This window comes from Oryctolagus cuniculus, chromosome 3, assembly GCF_964237555.1.
Source record: "Oryctolagus cuniculus chromosome 3, mOryCun1.1, whole genome shotgun sequence".
NCBI classification, from domain to species: domain Eukaryota; kingdom Metazoa; phylum Chordata; class Mammalia; order Lagomorpha; family Leporidae; genus Oryctolagus; species Oryctolagus cuniculus.
In genome coordinates, this window is record NC_091434.1 from 121,992,774 (window position 1) to 122,019,013 (window position 26,240).

The window sequence follows — 26,240 nt, forward strand, 5'->3', positions numbered from 1 at the left end:
CTTACCACAAAAAACATTTATTATCTTCCAGTTTCTGGGTCCCAGGAACATTGTCCTCTGGCGCAGTGTCTCGCACATGACTGCAGTGAAGGAGCCAAGTCGGGTTGGAGTCATCTCAGGGGGGTGATCTGCTCCCGGGCTCCTGCATGTGTCTGTGGGACTGAGAGCCTCAGTTCCTCATGTGCTGTTGAGCAAAGCCCTTGCTCAGTTCTTTGCCTCATAAGCCTTTCCATAGGGAGGCTCACAGCATGGCAGCTGCCTTTCCTTTGAGCAAGCCAAAGAGGAAAAACAAGACAGAAGCCAGAGCCTTTGCAACCCAGGATCACGGGTGACATCCATGATTTCTGTCATATTCTGTCCATTAGAAGTGTGTCACTAGATTCAGTCCATCTTCACAAGGAGAAGGTGATATAGGAGCATCAACACCAAGAGGCTGGAAACTTTCTTAGGAGCTGTCATCATAACAACTAGGCTTTTTTGAGAATGTCGGATTAGCTATACTACCCTTTCAAGTGGAAGAGCTTTTGCAATTACTACCTTCACCACACCCTTATCAGAAATCTAATGCATGTTGCCCAGCCATAGAACTTTATCTTGAGAAAAGTGAGGACACCAGTACAAGCCATTCCTGTACACCTGGTAATGCTACTTCAGGAACTTGTTTTTACTTCACCAATCTTCCTTACCTAGAATTCAGCCAACCTTCAACTGAATTTTACTGGAGGAGTCAAAGAAAGCTCTTGCTTAGCACTGGAGTCATAGAATGACATGGCTCAGAGAACTCTGCATCACCTAGCCCAATCTTTCCTTACTTAGCATGGAGAGCCTCTGAGAGGGGAAGTAACTTGCTCATGGGCACCTGGCTCATTACTTGCATAGCAGGTCCATGTTGAGCTTTGGAGAATACCAGGAATTTTCAGACAGGGAAGGCTTGCAGCAAGAATATGGGATAAGAAAATTGGGGTGGGGGCTGGTGCTGTGCCGTAGTGGCACTGTGATGAAGCCTACAGTGCTGGCTTCCCATATGGGCAACCGGTTCGAGTCCTGGCTGCTCCACTTCTGAGTCAGCTCCCTGCTAATGTGCCCGGAGAAAGCAGTGGAAGATGGCCTAAGTCCTTGGGCTCCCACATCCATGTAGGAGACCTGGAAGAAGCTCCTGGCTATTGGCTTCAGATTGGCCCAGATCCACAATTTGGCCATCTGGGAAGTGAACCAGTGGATGGAAGAGCTCTCACTCTCTGTCTCTCCCTCTGTAACTTTGCCTTTCAAATAAATCTTTCTAAAAAAGAAAATTAGGTTGGAAAACTAGGTGAGAGAAGAAACAAGTGGACGTGTAGAGAAAGAGAGGGAGACTTCTGAGGAAAAAAAGAGACATGGTTGCAAAAGAGGAAAGGAGCAAAGCTGAGGCATATTCACTGTGGGTACCACTGGGGGGCTCCATGACTTCCTGACATAGCTGTTTCAATGCACTGGCATTCTGCTGTGGCTGTCAAAACTGGCAAACTTTCCTTGTGCTGTTCCTGCCCAGCAGTGTGGCACAGCACCACGACTGCTGCCTCCAGAGCCATCATGTCCGAGCCTCATCTCTGTTGCCAGCACTGTGACCTCTGTGAAGTACTGAACCTCTCTTGCCTCCTTTTCTGAACCAGGAGCAATAAAAGCACACACCACTTGGGATAGCCATAGATTAAGTGAGATAATCAGTGCAAAGTCCTTATAGCAGCACCAGGCACAAGGAACATTCTATTAACATCAAGCAATGAAGGCAACCGATGTACCTTATTACGCAGTCCTTACCTGGGTTAGAAGATGGAGCGAAGCCTGGGATGTAGGGGCCATGGGGATAGAATAGGCTTAGGGATGGGCAGGGGAGAGCATTTGGGGCCAGGAGGTTGTGGGTATCACTGGCCACGTGCAGCCAAATCAGAATGCCTCGTGCATCGCCAAGCAAATCCAATCATCGGCAGTAGAAAGTCCTTTTGCCCAATCAGGCATCTTTCTAATCCTTTTCCAGCTCATTCTTCTGGCCCCTCCTCCCATGCTGCCTTCAATTCAGCTCGTCCTGCAGCAGCTGTTGGGTTCTCCCTGCAGCTCACCCTCTCCACAGACTAATCCCCAGCTATGCGGGGCTGCAATGCAATTGAAATAATAAGCTGGAAATTAAAATGATACAATAATTTGCTATTACTACAACTACTGTGCAATATCAAATCTTTGATGCTATCACTGTCATTACCACTTTCTCCAGAGTTTTCCCCTCTTCTGGCTTTGTGCTTTCTATTCAAGCATGCACGTGTTTGACAAGCATGTTAACAAACAATTCCTTTTCAAACTAGAATTTGTTGAGTACTGACTATGTCCTTGATGCAGTCTGGTGCTTTAAATTGACCTTGACAATAACCCTGTATGTTGCTATTCTACCTTGAGAGATGGAGAAAACCATACCCAAGGTTCAATCCACGTGCTCATTCCTTCAACACCCCCTGACCCCACCGGAACCAGATGCTGTCCATTCTATTTGGCCTTCAAGGTCCAGGGCTAGGGCCAGAAGACAAAACACAACTGCAAGAAGAGGTTATAATTTAATAAGAGCGTTTAGGAGACTCACACAGGTGGATTCCACGGTGCTGCTTCAGTGCCCAGGGCACAAGTTGCTACATGGAACCCTGGCAAGAACTGAGCAGAAAAGGGTGTCCCTTCCCCACCTCGCAGCTTTGTCCTGTGGCATTCACTGGAAACGAAGATGAACAGAAAACTCCTGCCTCGAATCAGTGGCTGAGGTGGAGGGGCAGCCAGAGGACAGGAGAAGGACATTCAGGGAGACCCCAGTGGGTGGAGGTGGTGTGTGTGTGTGTGGGGGGGGGGTTGTCAGGGCCTTCGAGGATGAATGCCAGCCGCTCCTGCTCCTCCTGAATCCCACCCCAAGCACCCACCTCGAGGCAGAGGGTGAAGCAGTTGTGGACGGTGGTGAGGGGACTACAAAGATTTTCTTGCATTAAACTAGAGAAGGAGGGACAGGAAGCAGGGCTGCAGGGTGCCCAGTGAGAGCCAGGACCTGCACTCAATAGTCAAGTGGGGCAGGAGCTGGCAGGTGAGTGATTGGGGTCGCTGGCGCCAGGAGAATATGAGGCCTCTGATGTCAGGCTAAAGGTATGGAACACTGTGGAGAGGGGGGCTCCGGGGCCCGAACCATGCAGCGTGCATTGTTCACTCAAACTCTGCACGTCTAGAAAAATCTCCATTCTGAATTACATTGCAACACATTCTCCATAACGCTCCTAAAGCTGCAATAAGCAAATGTGACCTGACCCTATTCGCGGGGAACAAGTCAGACCCCTTACCTGCCGCGAAGAGACATTGGCTGAAGGCTCCCCTTGCTGAGGGCGGTCTGCAAAGCACGCGTGCAAAATCAACAACAGAACACCCACTCCAACTCAACTGCGGAAGAGTTTCGCAGAAAGGAAACGTTTGAAGAGAAAAGGGGGAAAACGTCAGAGACTTCCCTCAGAAACCTAAACTCACGAGAGTAGCAAGAACGTCTACAGAGGCTAGATTCTAGGCGCCCCGGTCCCGGAACGCTCCCGCCTCTTCCCCACTCTCACCACCACATCACTCCCTGGAGGAGGAAGGTGGGCGGCTGCGCGCCCGGCCGGTCAGGTGAGGGCCCCCAGTCCCGAGGCGCAGGCGGCTGCAGCCCATTCGCTGGCACCGCCGCCGAGCGGGAGGGGCTGCCCCGGAGGCGCCGGGGAGGAAGGCGAGGCCGGAGACTGAGGACGCGGAGGAGAGGCCGCAGCTCGACGCGGGGCGTGCGCCGGCGCGGGGCCGGCCTCCCTTCGCCGGGGTCGCGGGCGGACGCACGCCGCAGTCCGAGCGTCAGACGCGCGGGCCCGGGCCACCAGCGCAGGGGCGGCCTGGCTGGGCTACCAGAAGCGACAGCTTCCTCCGGCACTGACATTGGCACTCCAGCGTCCTGACCGGCGGTGGGCTCCGGGTCGCTGAGCGGTAGGCGCGGCGCGAGAACGTGAGTGGCTCGGTGCGCGTCTGGCGGTGACACCTGGTCCTGCTCGGGGGCGGCGACGGCAGCGGCAGGAGCAGAAGCGGGCGCGGGGAGCTGCTGGGTTCCCTAGAACAGCGGCCGAGGGATCTGCCGGGCGCTCTCCGCGCTGGCGAAGCTGGTCGCCAAGCCCCTTCTCCCTCACGGGTCTCCGACACACCCGCGGGTGCCGGCTCCAGGAAGGGGACGAGCGCCCGGCCGAGGGCACAGCCGAAAAACAGCGCCGGTGGCGCGGGCGAGCACCCGCTGCCTCCTCCGGTCCGTGGCCAACTTCGGCGTCCGTGCCCACGTCCCACGCGTTCCGGGAAGCTCTACTCGGAGAGCTCCCTGTGGCAGTCGGGTGTGGAGAGGTCGCTGCGGCCCAGCGCAGCGCCTTCCGGGGCAGCGAGCGACCCGGAGGGCGCCAGGTGTGTTGCCCTGGTGCTGGTGGGGCAAGGAGCTCAGGGGCCGGGCTGGGCGCGCGCAGGAGTGTGCGCGTTCCACTCCCCACGGACAGATCTGGGCGTGGGCTTTTTCGGATGTGCGACACCTGCGCGCATCGCCCGGTTCAGGGCGGGGGGAGGCCGACGCCTAGCTCCAGTCTCGCTGCCCTAAAGAGGATTCAGGGAACCAAAAGCCGAACGGGAGAGACACAAGACAGCGGGGTGGGAGCGTGTGCGGGGGGCTTTGTTGGCCTGCAGGGGTGGTCTCTGGGGGTCCCAGCCAGCCGCGCTGTCTTCCGAGGTTTGAGAATTGTCGGGGACGGCGCGCTGGCATGGAGGTTGACTGGAGAGACCCCCGCCTCCCGTCCCTGCCCTGCCCGGGCTCCCCGCGGGGGCCTCTGGCCACAGTTCGCCCAATGATGCTGGTTAGAGCCAGGAGTGACTGCCCAAGCTGGAGCACCCAAGTCGCTGCCAGCGCCATCTGCGCCGGGCGCCGCTCCCAGACCACCGGCGCGCGGCACGGGTGGGGGCCCCGGTGTTCGCTGGCTCAGCCACCCTGGCCCGCATTTGCCAGAGCTCAGAGAGGCCCAGTGTAGTTTTAGGATGAGCCGGGGAGTCCTCCTTTCTTCCGGAGCGGTGGGAAGGTTCCCTGGGACCCAGGGCTGAAGAGCTGGCCCTTTCCTTCCCCAGGTCCCCTCACCGGCCCGTGGCCACCGCTGCATCTTCCACGACCCTGCGCGCTTGTGGGCACGGAGGGAGGCGCCGAGCCGCGGTCACTGTGGCTCACCGCGTCTCCCTCCCGCCCTTTTCCCATCAGCAGCTCCAGCCTGAGACACTACCTGGCAGTGAGTGGTCTTAAGAGGGAGGAGTTTGTTCCTTCCTGGTCCCAGATGGTTAATGCTCAGAAGTGCTGGTATGTTCTCCTTGATCGGTGACAACTAACCCAGCACCAAAAAGGAAACCTGTTAAAGTGAAATGGACATTATGCAAAATGTTGACTTGATCAGTCCTTGCCCTGACTGTTGATGAGCAACTTAATACTTTATCCGTTTTAGTATTTTTTTGTTTGTTCTACTTAATACTATTGGATGAATTCTGTAATTAATACAGTTATTCTTACGTGTTGAAACTTAACTGAAAAGTGATCCTTGTTAAATATAAGATTGGGAATAAAAGAGGGAGGAGATGTACAGTTTGGCACTTGCTCAATCGGACTTACCCCAAATTGTAGAGTCAGAAACATACCAGGGGATTCCAATTCAATCCCATCAAGGTGGCATGTACCAATGCCATCTTACTAGTCCCAGTGATCAATTTCTGTTCATAATTCATCATAATGATAGGACTAAGAGTCAAAGGGGTCACATAAACAAGAGTAGTGTGAAAATACTAACCGATAGAATAAAAAAAGGGAGAGAATGATCCAACATGGGAAGCAAGATACACAGCAGACTCATAGAATGGCAGATGTCCTAAGCAGCACTCTGGCCTCAGAATCAGTCCTTAAGGCATTTCAGATCCGGCTAAAAAGCCCGTGAGAGTATTTCAGGCATGGAAAGCCAAGACACTCTGGCAAACAAACAAACAAACAAACAAAACCTAAATGAAATATCAAATATCTCTGTGAGAGAGATCCCAGTGGAAAGAACAGGTCATCAGAGAAGGAGGTACCTTTCTCTGAAGGGAGGAGAGAACTGCCACTTCTTCCACTTTGACTATGACCTTGTCTAAATATGATCAGAGTTGGCAAACTCAGAAGGTTTCCATAGCCTTGGCAACTCATGACAAGAGCCTCGGGAGATTACTGACGCCATAAACAAAGAGTGTCAATTTGTTAATCAACAACAGGAGTCACTATGCACTTACTCCTCATGTAGGATCTCTGTCCTTAATGTGCTGTACATTGTGATTAAATGCTGTAACTAATACTCAAACAGCATTTTTCACTTTGTGTTTCTGTGTGGGTGCAAACTGATGAAATTTTTACTTAATATATACTAAACTGATCTTCTGTATATAAAGAGAATTGAAAATGAATCTTGATGTGAATGGAAGGGGATAGGAAGCGGGAGAGGGGAGGGTTGCGGTGGGAGGGAAGTTATAGGGGAGAAAAAGTCTCGGGTGATTGCTGATGTCATAAATAAGAGTGCCAATTGTTAAATCAACAACGGGAGTCACGGAGTACAGACTCCCCATGTAGGATCTCTGTCCTTAATGTGTTTTACTATGAAACTTAAAAACAACACTACTAGTCGAACAATGCCCTATACCTTGTGCAGTTGTGTGAGTGCAGCCTGTTGAAATCCTTTCTAAGGTGATCTTCTGTATATGAAGGTGATTGAAAATGAAACTTGATGAAGGGCGGGATGGGAGAGGGAATGGGAGAGGGGAGAGCCGCGGGAGGGAGGGAGGTTGGCGGGGGGGAGCCACAACAATACAAAAGTTGCACTTTGTAAATTCACATTTATTAAATAAAAAAAAGAAGAACTTATGGGGGGGGAAAACCATTGTAATCCATAAGCTGTACTTTGGAAATTTATATTCATTAAATAAAAGTTAAAAAAAACTGGGAAATGAACAGCATAAAATAAATTCCCTCAATGTACATAAAGGTATTTATAAAATGCTGCCATTTTTTAAAGATCTATTTTATTTTTTTGAAAGACAGAGTTAGAGGGGGGTGGGGAGGGAGTTAAGGAGGGAGGGAGAGAGGTCTTCCATCTGTTGAGCCACTTCCCAAATGACCACAAGGGCCAAAGCTGGCCTAGGCTGAAGCCAGGAGCCAGGAACTTCTTCTGGATCTCCCACATAGGTACAGGGACCCAAACACTTGTGCCATCCCCTGCTGCTTTCCCAAGTACATTAAGAGGGAGCTAGATTGGAAGTGGGACAGCTGGAACTTGAAGCGCTGCCCATGTGGGATGGCATGCTGCAGGCAGTGGCTTAACCCTTTGTGCCACGATGCTGGCCCCTATACCTTACTATTTTACTAAACCAAAAATTTTTGAGCTGATAATGTTGGGAAGATGACTCTATAAATAGAGGAAAAATGAGTTAAATAATCACAATAAATTACATGTAATTAATCTTTGGTGGCTATATGAAAATCTATATAAGAAAAACTCAGAAAGGTCTCAAAGACAGTTACAGGTTAACAGTTAAATGACCTCTGATATACAATATCAGAAGAAGAAATTATGTGTTAATATTAAAATATTTCAATTATATTACACTATAATGTAACATCTTAACAACTAAATGGATAAATGATAAGTATATATGCAAGAAGTATGACATTCTATTACTTTTATGTACTATTAAAAGCCTTTATTTTTATTTATTTTTATTTACTTGACAGATAGAATTACACACAGAGAGAGAGACAGAGAGAAAGGTCCTCCTTCCATTGGTTCACTCCCCAAATGTCCGCTATAGCCAGAGCTGCTCCGATCTGAAGCCTGGAGCCAGGTGCTTCTTCTTGGTCTCCCATGCGGGTGCAGGGCCCAAGCCCTTGGACCATCCTCTACTTCTTTCCCAGGCCACAGCAGAGAGCTGGACTGGAAGAGGAGCAATCGGGTCTAAAACCGGTGCCCATTTGGGATTTCGGTACCACAGGCGGAGGCGGAGGATTAACCAAGTGAGCCACAGTGCCGGCTCTATTATCAGCTTTTAAAGAATAATCAGGCAAATACAAAAATCAAGTGTCAATAACATGAAAAATAATTCACATAAAAATAGACTGTAACAACAGAAATACGCAATATTATTGGTAATTGAAAAAAGGAAAATTAAAAGAACTGAAAAATGGCTTTTGTTTTGTCATATGAAGATTTAAGAATTTCATGTTGCAATCAGTAATTTCACTTGTAGCAATTTTCTTTAACAAAATAAACTAGTGTTCAAAAAATAATACAACACTATTTAAAATAGAGGAAATTTCAATACACTTAATACATCCAAGATGAGAATAATAAGGTGGAAAATTGTAGAACAAACCCAGAAAGGAATTCATTTATTAAAAATTGTAATTGTTGGGAGGGGATCAGCATTGTGGTATCATGAGCTAACCTGCTGTCCATATGGCTGGCATCCCATACTGGAGCATGGGTAGAAGATTCCCCCCCCCCCACACCTTTCAAACAAATAAGTGGAAACACATGAACCTGAGTTCCTCATATCCTGTCTGTTCGCTAACATCCCACAGAGCTCATCTGCGAGTCTCCCCCAGGAGCAGTACATCTGCCTTTCTCTGCCATACTAATGATTTTCAGATCAATGGCTGAAGAGGAAGATTCACAATTATAATTTTAAACATTTCTACTTATTTATGTTCTAGCTGTGAAGAATTGCAAAAGCTGACATTTCATTGATAGAGAAAGAATCCACAATTAGGAAAGGAAGGAAACAAGCAAAAACTATTTGGTATTGGATTATAACTTGAGGTATTGGTATGAACTCAATTATATATATGTGTGATTTTCAAAAGATCATGTATATGATGGGTTTCGAAAGTCTATGCATATGATGGAAAAACTGAATGGATTTCAAAATTTTTCCACCAAAATACTTGTATTTTTAATTCATTTTTTGCACATTTTGAAAGACTCGCATGTTTGTATTTGTGTGTGTGCATAAAGTAAAGTAAGGGAGAAAGGGGAAAAGATAGAAATTAGCCCATTGCATTTATGTGGAAGAATTTTTTTTTTTTTTTTTTTTTTTTTAGTAGGAAGCACATTAGGAAAATAGGAAGTAGTATGGTGTCAAGTCAGCAACATTTTTACAAAATTTTATAATCTCAAATTGATTTAAAATTTTAAAAGTTTAATTTGTTGTAATATTTAATATTATTTGTAAGATACTATATATGTGTACCTTAGTTCATTTTCTGTTACCAAATCAAAGTGCCTGAGTAGATAATTTATAAAGAAAAGAGATTTACTTAGTTCATAGTTTGGGAGGTTGAAGATTCAATATTGGGCAGTCTCATTGATGGAATCAGTGCCTGTTCAGGACCTTCTTAACTGGGTCACATCACAGTACCTGTGGGAGCACATGTGGGAAGGAGAGATCACATCAGCAGATACAAAGCCAAATAAAGAATGAGGAGAGGTGGTAATGACCTCCCATTGGGCTCCAGCTCTTAAGAGTCATCCTACCTCTTACTAGCACCACACTAAAGACCAACTCCCCAGCATAAGAACCCTTAGGGCACACACTCAAACTCTCTCCAAATCATAGTGACTTGCAAACACATCCATATGCATATATGTGAGAAGATTATATGTTAAAATGGTGGAAGTTGTTTGCCATGTAATGAACAAAGCTTGGAACAATGATTACAATGATGGATAATAACCAGCAATGCCATATGCATTATTAATAAAAGCTATGTGTTAGTTTTATGAAGATGCTTCCTATTTCCCTTTACCTACGTTGTGGTATAAGTGATTACTGACCAAATCTTAGAGAATTTTCGATACTCATTTGTGGTGGAATGAGGTGAAAAGTTCATGCCAAGATGGCCGCTGTGGTGAAAAGTTCATGCCATGATGGCCACTGACAACAGAAACTGCCTGGCAACAGGCTGTGATTGGATGGCTTCAGAAACCACATGACAACAGAGAAAACCACATGACAACAGAGCCTGACTGACGGCAGGCCGTGATTGGATGGTTTCAGAAACTGCCTGGTAACAAGAGCCTGACTGGCAACAGGCTGTGAATGGTTGGGGCATAGACCGGCCCTTGAATGGATTGGCTGATCTTGACTATATAAGCTGAAATAAATGAGTCTATGGGCTGCTTGCCTCAAGCCTGCTACAAGTTTTTTTTCAATCTTATCTTTTAATAGTCTGAAGTCTAGTAAAAATTGAACTTTTTTCTGTGAATATTCTATTTTAGTTTGGTTTATCCCAAGTAAGGCTGTAGATTAAAAATATTTGATTTCAAAGAACTTGAGAGATCAAGGAAAAATCTCATGAGGGTGGTGAGGAAGGAGAGTTGGAAGGAGTATAGCCAGAAAATGATACATTATCAGTCTGTCTACCACTCTGAATTACTAAACACAACCATGTGAAAATAGGGGAAATGCTATAGAGCCTCAGCCTCAGATGTGCAGATTTCCCCACTTCCATGACAGGCAAGGATGCTGGGATTACTCACACATCCATTCTCAGCAGTCCTTGCTTGAATACTGCTTCCTATGAGACATTAATTTTACTGGCATTTATGGAGGTAAGGGGAAGTAGAGGGAGGTAAGGTCTTGCTAAATATCCCTAGTTCATTCCTTCACATTTCTCTTGAGTATTTGTACAAGTATTACTGCTCTTGTCCCTTTCTTGTACTTTTAAAAGAAATACTGACAATAACAAATAATGTGATAATTATGTTTTATTTTTCAAAATGTTCCATCAGAAATAAAAACTTAATTATTAGGCCTTTAGCCATAACTTATCTACCAAATTATGGCTGGTAACATTTATTTTTTTATTTTTATTTTTTTAAACTTTTATTTAATGAATATAAATTTCCAAAGTACAGAATATGGATTACAATGGCTTCCCCCCCATAACGTCCCTCCCACCCGCAACCCTCCCCTTTCCCACTCCCTCTCCCCTTCCATTCACATCAAGATTCACTTTTGATTCTCTTTATATACAGAAGATTAGTTTAGCATACATTAAGTGAAGATTTCAACAGTTTGCTCCCACACAGAAACAAAAAGTGAAAAATGCTGTTTGAGTACTAGTTATAGCATTAAATCTCAATGTACAGCACACTAAGGACAAAGATCCTACATGAGGAGTAAGTGCACAGTGACTCCTGTTGTTGATTAACAAATTGACACTCTTGTTTATGGCCTCAGTAATCACCCTAGGCTCTTGTCATGAGCTGCCAAGGCTATGGAAGCCCCCTGAGTTCACCGACTCTGATCACATTTAGACAAGGCCATGGTCAAAGTGGAAGTTCTCTCCTCCCTTCAGAGAAAGGTACCTCCTTCTTTGATGACCCATTCTTTCTACTGGGATCTCACTCGTGGAGATCTTTCATTTAGGTTTTTTTTCCCCCCGGAGTGTCTTGGCTTTCCATGCCTGAAATACTCTCATGGGCATTTCAGCTGGATCTGCATGCCTTAAGGGATGATTATGAGGCCAGAGTGCTGTTTAGGACATTTGCCATTCTATTCATCTGCTGTGTATCTCACTTCCCATGTTGGATCATTCTCTCCCTTTTTGATTCTATCAGCTAGTATTTGCAGACACTAGTCTTGTTTATGTGATCCCTTTGACTCTTAGACTTGCCATTGTGGTCTATTGTGACCTGAAATTGATCACTGGGACTAGTGAGATGGCATTGGTACATGCCACCTCGATGGGATTGAATTCGAATCCCCTGGTATGTTTCTAACTCTACCGTTTGAGGTAAGTCAGCTTGAGCATGTCCCGAATTGCACATCTGTTCCCTCTCTTATTCCCACTCTTATATTTAACAGCGATCACTTTTCAGTTAAGTTTCAGCACTTAAGAAGAATTGTGTATTGATTACAGTATTCAACCAAAAGTATTAAGTAGAACAAACAAAAAAATACTAAGAGGGATAACATATTAAGCTACTTATCAACAGTCAGGGTGAGGGCTGATCAAGTCACCGTTTCTCATAGTGTTCATTTCACTTTAACAGGTTTCCTTTTTGGTGCTCAGTTAGTTGTCACCTATCAAGGAGAACAAGTGGTATTTGTCCCTTTGGGATTGGCTTATTTCACTCAACATAATGTTTTCCAAATTCCTAACAGGGATCACTTTTCAGTTAAAATTTAAACACCTAAGCATAATTGTGTGTTAATTACAGAGTTCAACCAATGGTACTAGAACAAAAAAGAAAATACTAAAATGGATAAAGTATTACATTGTACATCAACCGTCAGGACAAGAGCTGATCAAGTCACTGTTTCTCATACTGTTCATTTCACTTTAACAGGTTTCCCCTTTGGTGCTCAGTTAGTTGTCGCCGATCAGGGAGAACATATGATATTTGTCCCTTTGGGACTGGCTTAATTCACTCAGCATGATGTTTTCCAAATTCCTCCATCTTGTTGCAAATGACTGGGTTGCGTTGTTTTTGACTGCTGTATAGTATTCAATAGAGTACATGTCCCATAATTTCTTTATCCAGTCTACTGTTGATGGGCATTTAGGTTGGTTCCAGGTCTTAGCTATTGTGAATTGAGCTGCAATAAACATTAAGGTGCAGACAGCTTTTTTGTTTGCCAATTTAAATTCCTTTGGGTAAATTCCAAGGAGTGGGATGGCTGAGTTGAATGGTTGGGTTATATTCAGGTTTCTGAGGAATCTCCAGACTGACTTCCATAGAGGCTTAACCAGTTTGCATTCCCACCAACAGTGGGTTAGTGTCCCTTTTTCCCCACATCCTCTCCAGCATCTGTTGTTGGTAGAATTCTGAATGTGAGCCACTCTAACCCGGGTGAGGTGGAACCTCATTGTGGTTTTGATTTGCATTTCCCTGATTGCTAGTGATCTTGAACATTTTTTCATGTGTCTGTTGGCCATTTGGATTTCCTCTTTTGAAAAATGTCTATTGAGGTCCTTGGCCCATCTCTTAAGTGGGTTGTTTGTTTTGATCTTGTGGAGTTCCTTGATTTCTTTGTAGATTCTGGTTATCAACCCTTTATCAGTTGCATAGTTTGCAAATATATTTTCCCATTCTGTCGGTTGCCTCTTCACTTTCCTGACTGTTTCTTTTGCAGTACAGAAACTTCTCAATTTGCTGTAATCCCAAATGTTAATGTTGGCTTTGACTGCCTGTGCTTCTGGGGTGTTTTCCAAGAAGTCATTGCCGGTACCTATATCTTGCAGGGTTTTTCCAATGCTCTCTAATAATTTGATGGTGCCAGGTCATAGATTTAAGTCTTTAATCCATGTTGAGTCAATTTTTGTGTAAGGTGAAAGGTAGGGGTCTTGCTTCATGATTCTGCACGTGGAAATCCAATTTTCCTAGCACCATTTATTGAATAGACTGTCCTTACTCCAGGGATTGGTTTTGGATCCTTGATCAAATATGAGTTGGCTGTAGATGTTTGAATTGATTTCTGGTGTTTCAATTCTGTTCCATTGGTCTATCCATCTGTTTCTGTACCAGTACCATGCTGTTTTGATTACAACTGTATGGCTGGTAACATTTAAACAGACGCCATCGTACCGCATAAAAAAGAGGGTGGAAAAGTCAGTAGTAAAATGAGTTTGGAAAGGCAGTACCTCAAAAAGAAAATCTGAATGCTCAACAAAGAAAAAATTAGCAAATTCATTAGAATTCAAGAAAATGCAAATTCAACTGAAAAGCTATTATGTGTCACAATGCCCTATTGATAAGAACTTGGGTTTTTATACACAGTGGTTGTGAGTGAGGATAAGAACATGGAGAGAGCCGGTGCCATGGCTCAATAGGCTAATCCTCCACCTGCAGCGCCGGCACACTGGGTTCTAGTCCCGGTCGGGGTGCCTGATTCTGTGCTGGTTGCCCCTCTTCCAGGCCAGCTCTCTGCTGTGGCCCGGGAGTGCAGTGGAGGATGGCCCAAGTTCTTGGGCCCTGCACCCGCATGGGAGACCAGGAGAAGCACCTGGCTCCTGGCTTCGGGTCAGCGTGGTGCACCAGCTGTAACGGCCATTGGAGAGTAAACCAATGGTAAAGGAAGACCTTTCTCCCTGTCAAAAAGAGCCAAAAAAAAAAAAAAAAAAAACCCAAAAACATAAAGAAAGGCAATTGCACATAAAGACTTAAGGAAAGTAAGTTAAAAAAAAAAACACTTTGGAAAGTAATTTGACTTCTGAATTACTGTTGAAGATGCATACCTAATAACTTAGTAGTTTTACTCCCTACATATATACCCTTGTGAAACTCTTACCACTGTGCAATAAAAAGACACCATTATTTATTACTATTGATTAACCAAGGAAAGAAAATCCATATTGTTCTGTCAATAGATGCAGAAACATCTATTGAAAATAGTCTTTACCCATAATAAGATAAAAGTTTGTTGTGAACTTTAATCAAAAAGATTGTTTCTAAAACTGTTAAAGTGATTGATTAACATCCTCCAGCAAGCATCATACTTGAATACTGAAAGATTGAAAAAATTTTTCTTTTTTTTTTCAAGTTTAATTATTTCTGCTTTATTATTGGTCACCAGCATATTAAAGACTTCTTTTAAAAGGAGTTACAAAGAGACTTTATCACTAAAATATAATCAGGAACCAAGTTGCTCTGAAATTAACTCGAAAGTGACAAATGAGCCCACAATATGATAACTTCACCCTTCAATTAGAGGCAACAAACAAGGTTAAAATTGTTAACATCAAGAAAAAAGTTGTGCAGAAACCCTAATGCCTCCAAAAAAACTGTCAGAATGTGCTTAATATATTCATCCACACATGCTAAAGTTAAAAATCCAAGTTTCACAGTAAAAAGTTCTGTTCGTGTTCCAGTATCTAAATCTGGGAGCATAAAATCGGGCAGATGAAATAAGAAAGTCACTACAATAAAATAAAAAGTCAAAACTTAGTGAAGTTTAAAAAGTGGAGAAATTAATAATTCCACCATACAGTAATTACTCCCAGAAGACAAAAAATACAATCCAGATAACAGAAATCTTTATTATAGTAGTCACTTTTACCCGATCCTAAGGAAATATCTCACGCGAGATGATGGGCTATAAGTCAATTCTCATGTCACACACACAAAAAATGCGCGCACCACTGTCACAAACAGCCATTCGGACGCCTGGGAAACTCGCGAAGTTAGCCAGAGGCGTGGGTTCAAACCCGGCGGCAGGGACGGGGCAGCCAGGGAGGCCGCTGCGTCCGCGCTCCCATGGAACCGGGCGGGACAGAACCCTCCCGGGCCTCTGTGGAACTCTGAAGGAACTTCCCTTTGCACAAAACTTGGAATGAAGAAAGGGAAGCGACAACTGTTCGACCATTTCCAAACTAACCCTGCGAGCCGCCGGGCACGCAACCCCCGCCCCCCCCCCACCCCGGCGAATGGCACATTCCACACGCCGGCCCCCAGGCGGGCGGAGGGCGAGTCCACCGGCCGCGGGGGGAGCGCCAACTTGTCCCAGTGCCCAGAGTCCGAGGGTTAACCCCACGTAGCCCCTTCACCATTCCCGCCGCTCGGGGGAAGGAGAGGGTTACGAAAATATCCCGCGACGTGTACACGGGAGCGAGGGGAACGAGAACTTCACGGGATCTGGGTCGCGCTGTTAACCCGCACCTCGCTGAGCTCCGACAATTCCCCGAGCAAGGACACTGCCAGTCGGGGCGAAAGGGTCAACTCCGGGCTTCCGCCTCCTCGAGCTCCGAGGTGGGAGCGAGGCCGCGGCCCGTCCTGTTTTCGGGGTCCCGTCCCGAACTCCCACTTTGGAGAACAGCGCGGGGCCCGCCCACGCCCGGCCCGAGCCCGGGGGCGGGGCCGGCCCGCCCGCGGCGTGGGGGACCACCTCCGGCCCGCGACCCGGGGCACCCGGCGCCCCCACCCCCGCGCCGGCCTCCGGGGGAAGGGCGAGCCCGCCGCCGCCGCCCCTCCCCGCCGAGCTCCCGGCCGCGAGGGGCCGGCCCGGGAGGTGGGGCCTGCCTGCGGGCGCTGCGTCCACACCCTCCCCCCGGCCGCTGGCGGCTCGGGAACACCCCGCCCGCTCCAGTGCGGAGGGTGGGGGAGGCAGCCGGGCGGACCGGAGCCCGGCAGGGCGGAGGCCGCGCGTGGCACCGGCGAGGGCCGACTCCAGGCTTCTGTCCCCCACTCCACACCAGGCACCCCAGCCCCCTCCAGCCCGCTCCAGGCCTCGGACTCCGCACTGACCTGACAGGCCTAGACAGGTTCGCTGTCCAAACAGGACCGAGTCGAGAAGCCAAAGACCAGGACCCCCCCCCCCCCCAACCCCGCGCGCTCGGCGCCCCCCCCCCCCCAGCTTTGGCCATGGGACCGCTGCCGCCGAGCCCCCAACTGCTGGCTTCTCAAACTCCGCCGCTCCTAGATTCAGGGCCCCTGGATCAGACGAACCCCCCTCTCCCCCGTCTCTTCAAAATGGATCTGAAAAAATTTTTCTTTAAAATCACATTTAAGAGCTACTTAAATAAATGAAGTTGCTACATAAAATTGAATTTAGGTAAATTAATATGTATTTTATAAGGAAAACAAAAACACATTGGTTTAATCTAACAATATGAATTCATAGATAAAATAATATATACAATACAATCATAAAAATTTTATTGAAAAGTGACAAAATACACATTTTCCCAGCATTAATCTATGTATTCCTTCTTGCTCCAATCAAAATCCAATGTGAGGTAACTCCTAAATTTATAAAGTTTGAGAATTTATTATTCAGAAGATAGATTTGCCCTAGAGGAAACTATTGTAAAATTATGATAACAAGTCTAATATTGTTGTATGTACAAGCAAATCAATGAGGCACCATTAAGAGCCTTGACCCAGACCTCCCAGTTTTGCTATTCTTAATGTGAATACACATTTTATCTATAAACCAATTGGTGAAGAATGGGTTGATGAATTAAGGCAGTTGGACAATTAGAGATGCATTTGGAAAAATTAAGTTTGTAGTACCTCTTAATACTGTCTACGAGAGTCAAACAAAGAAAACAGAAAAGTGAAAATGTCAAAAGAATTTTTATTTTTTTTCAGAAGGTGTATGATCTTTTTCGCAAATCAATCAATGTGATACACCACATTAACAGACTGCAGAAGAAAAACCATATGATTATCTCAATAAATGCACAGAAAGCATGTGATAAAATACAACACCCTTTCATGATGAAAACTCTAAGCAAACTGGGTATAGAAGGAACATTCCTCAATATATTCAAAGCAATTTATGAAAAACCCACAGCCAGCATCCTATTGAATGGGGAAAAGTTGGAAGCATTTCCACTGAGATCTGGTACCAGACAGGGATGCCCACTCTCACCACTGCTATTCAATATAGTTCTGGAAGTTTTAGCCAGAGCCATCAGGCAAGAAAAACAAATTAAAGGGATACAAATTGGGAAGGAAGAAGTCAAACTATCCCTCTTTGCAGATGATATGATTCTTTATTTAAACAGAGGACCCAAAGAACTCTACTAAGAGACTATTGGAACTCATAGAAGAGTTTGGCAAAGTAGCAGGATATAAAATCAATGCACAAAAATCAACAGCCTTTGTATACACAGATAATGCCACAGCTGAGAAAGAACTGCCAAGATCAATCCCATTCACAAAAGCTGCAAAAACAATCAAATACCTTGGAATAAACTTAACCAAGGACGTTAAAGAACTCTACGATGAGAATTACAAAATCTTAAAGAAAGAAATAGAAGAGGATACAAACAAATGGAAAAATCTTCCATGCTCATGGATTGGAAGAATCAATATCATCAAAATGTCCGTTCTCCCAAAAGCAATTTTTAGATTCAATGCAATCCCAATCAAGATACCAAAGACATTCTTCACAGATCTAGAAAAAATGATGCAAAATTCATATGGAGACACAAGAGACCTCGAATTGCTAAAGCAATCTTGTACAACAAAAAGAAAGCCGGAGGCATCACAATACCAGATTTCAGGAATGCTACAGGGCAGTTGTAATCAAACAGCATGGTACTGGTACAGAAACAGATGGATAGACCAATGGGAACAGAATAGAAACACCAGAAATCAACCCAAACATGGACAGCCAACTTATATTTGATCAAGGATCTAAAACCAATTCCTGGAGCAAGGATAATCTATTCAATGAATGGTGCTGGGAAAACTGGATCTCCACGTGCAGAAATATGAAGCAAGACCCCTATCTTACACATTTCACAAAAATCCACTCAACATGGATTAAAGACCTAAATCGATGATCCGACAGCATCAAATTATTAGAGATCATTGGAGAAACCCTGGAGAAACCCTGCAAGATATCAGCACCGGCAAAGACTTCTTGGAAAAGACCCTGGAGGCACATGCAGTCAAAGCCAAAATTAACTATTGGGATTACAGCAAATTGAGAAGTTTCTGTACTGCAAAACTAACAGTCAAGAAAGTGAAGAGGCAACCGACAGAATGGGAAAAAATATTTGCAAACTATGCAACAGATAAAGGGTTAATAGCCAGAATCTACAAAGAGATCAAGAAACTCCACAAGATCAAAACAAACAACCCACTTAAGAGATGGGCCAAGGACCTCAATAGACATTTTTTTTTTTTTTTTTTTGACAGGCAGAGTGGACAGTGAGAGAGAGAGACAGAGAGAAAGGTCTTCCTTTGCCGTTGGTTCACCCTCCAATGGCCGCCGCTGCAGCCGGCGCACCGCGCTGATCCTGGCAGGAGCCAGGAGCCAGGTGCTTTTTCCTGGTCTCCCATGGGGTGCAGGGCCCAAGCACCTGGGCCATCCTCCACTGCACTCCCTGGCCATAGCAGAGAGCTGGCCTGGAAGAGGGGCAACCGGGACAGAATCCGGCGCCCCAACCGGGACTAGAACCCGGTGTGCCGGCGCCGCAAGGTGGAGGATTAGCCTATTGAGCCACGGCGCCGGCTCTCAATAGACATTTTTCAAAAGAGGAAATCCAAATGGCCAACAGACACATGAAAAAATGTTCAAGGTCATTAGCAATCAGGGAAATGCAAATCAAAACCACAATGAGGTTCCACCTCACCCGGGTTAGAATGGCTCACATTCAGAATTCTACCAACAACAGATGCTGGAGAGGATGTGGGGAAAAAGGGACACTAACCCACTGTTGGTGGGAATGCAAACTGGTCAAGCCACTATGGAAGTCAGTCTGGAGATTCCTCAGAAACCTGAAGATAACCCTACTGTTCGACCCAGCCATCCCACTCCTTGGAATTTACCCAAAGGAATTTAAATTGGCAAACAAAAAAGCGGTCTGCAGCCTAATGTTTATTGCAGCTCAATTCACAATAGCTAAGACCTGGAACCGACATAAATGCCCATCAACGATAGACTGGATAAAGAAATTATGGGATATGTACTCTTTAGAATACTATACCGCAGTAAGAAACAACGAAATCCAGTCATTTGCAACAAAATGGAGGAATCTGGAACACATCATGCTGAGTGAAATAAGCCAGTCCCAAAGGGACAAATACCATATGTTCTCCCTGATCGGTGACAACTGACTGAACACCAAAAAGGAAACCTCCTGAAGTGAAATTGACACTATGGGAAACGGTGACTTGATCAGCATAGCCCTGACTGTTAATGAACAACTTAATACATTATCCCTCTTAGTAGTTTTTTTGTCTGTTCTACTTAATATGACTGGTTTAATTCTGTAATTAATACACAGTTATTCTTAAGTGTTGAAAATTAACTGAAATGTGATCCCTGTTAAACATAAGAGTGGGAATAAGAGAGGGAAGAGATGTATAATTTGGGACATGCTCAAGCTGACTTGCCCCAAATGGTAGAGTTAGAAAAATACCAGGGGATTCCAATTCAATCCCATCGAGGTGGCATGTACCAATGCCAGCTCACTATTCCAAGTGATCAATTTCAGTTCACAATTGATCATAATGAAAGGACTAAGAGTCAAAGGGAGCACATAAACAAGTCTAGTACCTGCTAACACTAACTGATAGAATAAATAAGGGGGAGAGTGATCCAACATGGGAAGTGAGATACTCAGCAGACTCATAGAAGGGCAGATGTCCTAAATAGCACTCTGGCCTCAGAATCAGCCCTAAAGGCATTCGGATCTGGCTGAAAAGCCCATGAGAGTATTTCAGGCATGGAAAGCCAAGACACTCTGGCAAAAGATCTCTGCGAGTGAGATCCCAGTGGAAAGAACAGGTCTTCAAAGAAGGAGGTACCTTTCTCTGAAGGGAGGAGAAAACCTCCACTTTGACTATGACCTTGTCTAAACAAGATAAGAATCGGAGAACTCAGAGGGCTTCCATAGCCTTGGAAACTCATGACTGGAGCATAGGGAGATTACTGATGCCATAGACAGGAGTGTCAATTGGTAAAGTCAACAACAGGAGTCACTGTGCACTTACCCTTCATGTAGGATCACTGTCCTTAATGTGCTGTGCATTGAGATTTAATGCTATAATGAATACTCAAACAATATATTTCACTTTGTGTTTCTATGGGGGTGCAAACTGTTGAAATCTCTACTTAATGTATACTAAACTGATCCTCTGTAAAAAAAAAAAAAAAGAAAAAAAAGAAATTATCAACTCCCAACTTGACTCTCACTGGGATTAAACATGGCAATAGGTCTGATCTGATTTCATCATCATTTGAAAAAAATCATCTGTTATTTCTCACTTTATGTTTCTGTGTGGGAGCAAACTGTTGAAATCCTTACTTAATGTATACTAAGCTGATCTTCTGTATATTAAGATAATCAAAAATGAATCTTGATGTGAATGGAAGGGGAGAGGGAGTGGGAAAGGGGAGGGTTGTGGGTGGGAGGGACGGTATGGGGGGGAAGCCATTGTAATCCATAAATTGTACTTTGGAAATTTATATTCATTAAATAAAAGTTAAAAAAAAATTAAATGAAAAAAAAAAAAAGACAAGACCCTGGAGGCACATGCAGTCAAAGCCAAAATTAACTATTGGGATTACAGCAAATTGAGAAGTTTCTGTACTGCAAAACTAACAGTCAGGAAAGTGAAGAGGCAACCGACAGAGTGGGAAAAAATATTTGCAAACCATGCGACAGATAAAGGATTAGTAACCGGAATCTATAATGAGATCAAGAAATTCCACAACAAAACAACAACCCACTTGAGAGATGGACCGATGACCTTAGTAGACATTTTTCAAAAGAGGAAATCCAAATGGCCAACAAACACATGAAAAAATGTTCAAGATCACTAGCAATCAGGGAAATGCAAATCAAAACCACAATGAGGTTTCACCTCACCCGGGTTAGAATGGCTCACATTCAGAATTCTACCAACAACAGATGCTGGAGAGGATGTGGGGAAAAAGGGACACTAACCCACTGTTGGTGGGAATGCAAACTGGTTAAGCCTCTATGGAAGTCAGTCTGGAGATTCCTCAGAAACCTGAATATAACCCAACCATACAACCCAGCCATCCCACTCCTTGGAATTTACCCAAAGGAAATGAAATTGGCAAACAAAAAAGCTGTCTGCACCTTAATGTTTATTACAGCTCAATTCACAATAGCTAAGACCTGGAATCAACCCAAATGCCCATCAACAGTAGACTGGATAAAGAAATTATGGGACATGTACTCTATAGAATACTATACAGCAGTCAAAAACAGTAAAACCCGGTCATTTGCAACAAAATGGAGGAATCTGGAAAACATGCTGAATGAAATAAGCCAGTCCCAAAGGGACAAATATCATATGTTCTCCCTGATCAGTGACAACTAACCAACCACAAAAAAGGAAACCTGTTGAAGTGAAAGGGACACTACGAGAAACAGTGAGTTGATCAGCCCTTGTCCTGACTTTTGATTTACAATTTTATACTTTATCCCTTTGAGTATTTTTTTGTTCTACTTAATACTATTGGTTGAACTCTGTAATTAACTCACAATTATTCTGAGGTGTTGAAATTTAACTGAAAAGTGATCCCTGTTAAATATAAGAGTGGGAATAAGGGGGGGGGGATGTACAATTTGGGACATGCCTAAAATGGTGCAGTTAGAAATGTGTCTGGGGATTCCAATACAATCCCATCAAGGTTGCATGTACCAATGCCGTCTCACTAGTCCAAGTGATCAATTTCAGGTCACAATAGACCGCAATGGTAGGTCTAAGAGTCAAAGGGATCACATAAACAAGACTAGTGTCTGCTAATACTGATGGAATAAAAAAGGGATAGAACAATCCAACATGGGAAGCAAGACACACAGCAGACTCATAGAATGGCAGATGTCCTAAACATCACTCTGGCCTCAGAATCAGCCCTTAAGACATTTGGATCTGGCTGAAGAGCCCATGAGAGTAGTTTAGGCATGGAAAGCCAAAACACTCTGGCAAAAAAAGAGGACCTAAATGAAAGATCTCCACGAGTGAGATCCCAGTAGAAAGAATGGGCCATCAAAGAAGGAGGTACCTTTCTCTGAAGGGAGGAGAGAACTTCCACTTTGACCATGGCCTTGTCTAAATAAGATCGAAGTCATCAAACTCAAGAGGCTTCCATAGCCTTGGAAACTCATGACTAGAGCCTAGGGAGATTTCTGATGCCATAAACAAGAGTGTCAAATTGTTAAGTCAACAACAGGAGTCAATGTGTACTTACTCCTCATGTGGGGATCTCTGTCCTTAATGTGTTGTCCAATGTGAATTAATGCTATAACTAGTACTGAAACAGTATTTTACACTTTATGTTCTGTGTGGGTGCAAACTGATGAAATCTTTACTTAATATATACTAAATCGATCTTCTGTATATGAAGATAATTGAAAATGAATCTTGATGTGAATGGAATGGGAGAAGGAGCAGAGATGGGAGGGTTGCGGGTGAGAGGGAAGTTATGGGGGGGGAAGCCATTGTAATCCATAAACTGTACTTTGGAAACTTATATTTACTAAATAAAAGTTTAAAAAAAAAAGTTTATGAGGAGTGGAGCAACAGTAAGCCAGTGAAAAGGAATGAACTGGGGCCCGCACTGTGTCTTAGCGGGTAAAGCTGCCACCTGCTGTGCCAGCATCCTTGTGGGTTCCAGTTCAGTCCCAGATGCTCCACTTCTGATCCAGCTCCCTGCTAACACGACTGGCAATGCAGCGGATGCTGGCCTAAGTTCTTGGGCCCCTGCACCCACATGGGAAACCCAGGAAGCTCCTGGCTTCAGCCTGGCTCAACCCCAGCTGTTGCGGCCATCTGGGGAGTGAACCAGCAGATGGAAGGTCTGTCTGTCTGTCTCTGTCTCTCTCCCTCTTTGTAACTCTACCTTAAGAATAAGTTTTTAAAAAATAAAGGGAGTGAGCTGGAAACTGCATTTGTGCCCCCCCCCCCCCATAGCATTCCAGGTGAGACAAATGGATGGCAGCCATTTCAGCATCCACCAAGAAACATCCAATGCTTATTGTGGCTGCCTGGATCCCAGGAGAAATGGAGGCATACACACAGCTGGCATCTCTGACTGACAACCACAGTGCACCAAGTCATCACTAGTAGAAAGGCATGTCACCTGCCAGGCAGGAAAACACCGAAGCGTGGGAGAAGAAAGGGACCCTGCACACAGTGTAAAACACATCATTTTCAATGTTCACAGCTTATATCTCTGGGGTTTACAGTATTGTTCCTGATTTTAAAAACTGAATGTAAGTAATATTATCTATAGCTTGTACGCATGGTTCTCCAAGGTGCCTGGTAAATAGTGGGCTCAGTGGAACCAAACAAGATTCATTCCAACAAGAAAGTATCAGGGGAAAGAACATACCAGAAACAGATTATTGAGAAAATTTTAATTGCTATGTGTTTCATTTTCTTTGAAAGATCAGAGAGACAGAGATCCCCCATCTTATGGCTTACTCCCCAAATGCCCACAACAGTCATTGCAGGGTCAGGCTAAAACTAGGAGCCTAGAACTCAATTTGGGTCTCCCATGTGGGTGACAGGGACTTAAGTGTTTGTGCCATCCCCTGCTGCCTCCAATAGTGTACATTAGTGCGAAGCTGCAATCAGAAGTGGAGCCAGGACTCCAACCCAGGCACTCTGATATGGGATATGGCTGTGCCAACCAGTGCCCTAACTGCTGCACCAAATGCTTGCCCTTAAACACATACAATTATTAGAACTCAAATTTGTATATTATTTTTGAGCAGCAATGACTTTAAACTTAGCATACATACCCCCTTCATATATATTATGAATCTATATTAAGTATGCATTAGCAAGTGTATATAAATTACTTATTCATACAAATAATATATATGAATTATATACCATATATACATTTACATTGTGACTAGCACATATACTATATTCATATACATATACAGCCTTTTCCCACCAAGATTTCACTTAATGCTGAAAGAATTCAGCTGCAGGGGCCAGCATGTGGTACAGCAGCTTAAGCCTGTGCCTGCAACATTGGCACCCCACATACACACCAGTTTGAGACCTGGCTGCTCCACTTCCCACCCAGGTTCCAGCTAATGTGCCTGGGAAAGCAGTAAAAGATGGCCCAAGTACTTGGGCCCTTGCACCTACATGAGAGAGCCGGAGGAAGTTCCTGGCTCTTGGCTTCAGCATGGCCCAGCCCCTGTCATTGTGGCCATCTGGGGAGTGAACCAGTAGATGGCAGTGTTCTCTCTCTCTCTCCCTACCTCTCTCTTTCTCTCTTACACCTCCTCCTCTCTATAACTCTTTCAAATACATAAATCTTTAAAAAATAAATAAAAGATTAAAAAAGCATTAAGCTGAGAGAAAATAATTTCCATGACTACTTTTTCAGTTCTCTCAAAGGTGACACATAGCCAGTGCATATATGATAAGTTAATTCATTACATTTAATGAATGCCTTAGGATATTAATGTTTGGCAAAGTTCATAAACCATCCCACACCTTCCACCAATGTCACAGAAATATTTTGCAAGTGTGTGCACTCAAGAAGTTGTCTAGGGTGAGGCACTATAGCTTTTATAATATCCTATAAACAATCATCCAAAAGGTTAAAACCACTATGCCAGAATATTAAAATGATAAGGAAATATGATGTTTATGAAAAAGAAGAACAGAAGTGAAATATTAAAAGATAAAGTTTTGGCTGGGCATGGTGGTTAGGCCACAGCTTAGGATGCTCATCCTCTATTGGACGATCTGGGTTTGAGTCCTGCCTCTTTTTCTGATCCAGCTTCCTGCTAATGTGCACCCTGGGAGGCAGCAGATAGTGGCTCAAGTGTTCATGTCCCTGCCACCCACATGGGAGACTCAGAAGGAATTCCTGGATTCCAGCTTCTGTCTGGCCCAGCCCAAGTTGTTGCAGGCATCTGGGTAGTGAACCAGTGGATGAAAGATCTGTCTGTCTCTTTGACCCTCTCTCTCCAACTGTTGCTACCTTTCACAAAAGCTGTTTTAAGTCTTATTTTACCAATGTTTATTTTGTATATATTTCCAAACACTTGTTTTCTCCATCTACATATGGAGATTTAAGGGCTCTATGCAATTCTAACCCCCCAAATTCCTCCTCCACAACTATGAGATCTGGGAATCTGACCCCCAAAGAGGTGACACACCAATCAGTGAGTTTTACTTGTGGTGGGTCAGATGGGCTTCCTAGTTTAAATCTGTGGTATGTCCGTTATCTTCACATTGTACAGCATGAGGCTGTCAAGATCCAGACAGACATCCAGACAACTCTGCTGCTTCAATTGACTGCCTCTGCCATTACAGTTCTTACATATACTCAAGACATATACTCTCCCCCTAATGGATCCAAATTCAAGGTTACACAGTAAGACACAAATGGCAGTTACACCAGGACACAGAATCGTCCCATTGGCCTGTCTGGTTCCACCAAACTTACTGAGAAATCGTGAGTGGGTCTCCATACTGAGACAGTTCAGTAAACTGTGGATGGTGTGCATGATCTGCAAGCACTCTGAACAGAGAAGTTCAGATGTCAGGGAGAAGTGCAACTACTAAGGAAGTCCCAACATCCCCTTTCCAGGACTGGGGAGAGCAAAGCACAGTGCTCTCTTGCTCGCTCGCTCTCTCTCTGCCTTGATCGTGCATGCCTGGTTTGCTTTA

At 44.6% G+C, this 26,240-nt stretch overlaps 1 protein-coding gene across 1 annotated transcript in view; it reads left to right on the forward strand.

The window, feature by feature from the left end:
* Positions 1-1,569: 1,569 nt before the first annotated feature.
* Positions 1,570-26,240, forward strand: part of LOC138848879 (uncharacterized) — a 65,490-nt gene continuing 40,819 nt past the window's right edge. Inside the window, exons 1-3 of the mRNA XM_070069886.1 lie at positions 1,570-1,614; positions 3,531-3,900; positions 4,007-5,389. Coding sequence (XP_069925987.1) covers positions 1,570-1,614; positions 3,531-3,900; positions 4,007-4,896 — 1,305 coding nt within the window. The 3' untranslated portion in view covers positions 4,897-5,389. The remainder of the gene's footprint in view (positions 1,615-3,530; positions 3,901-4,006; positions 5,390-26,240) is intronic.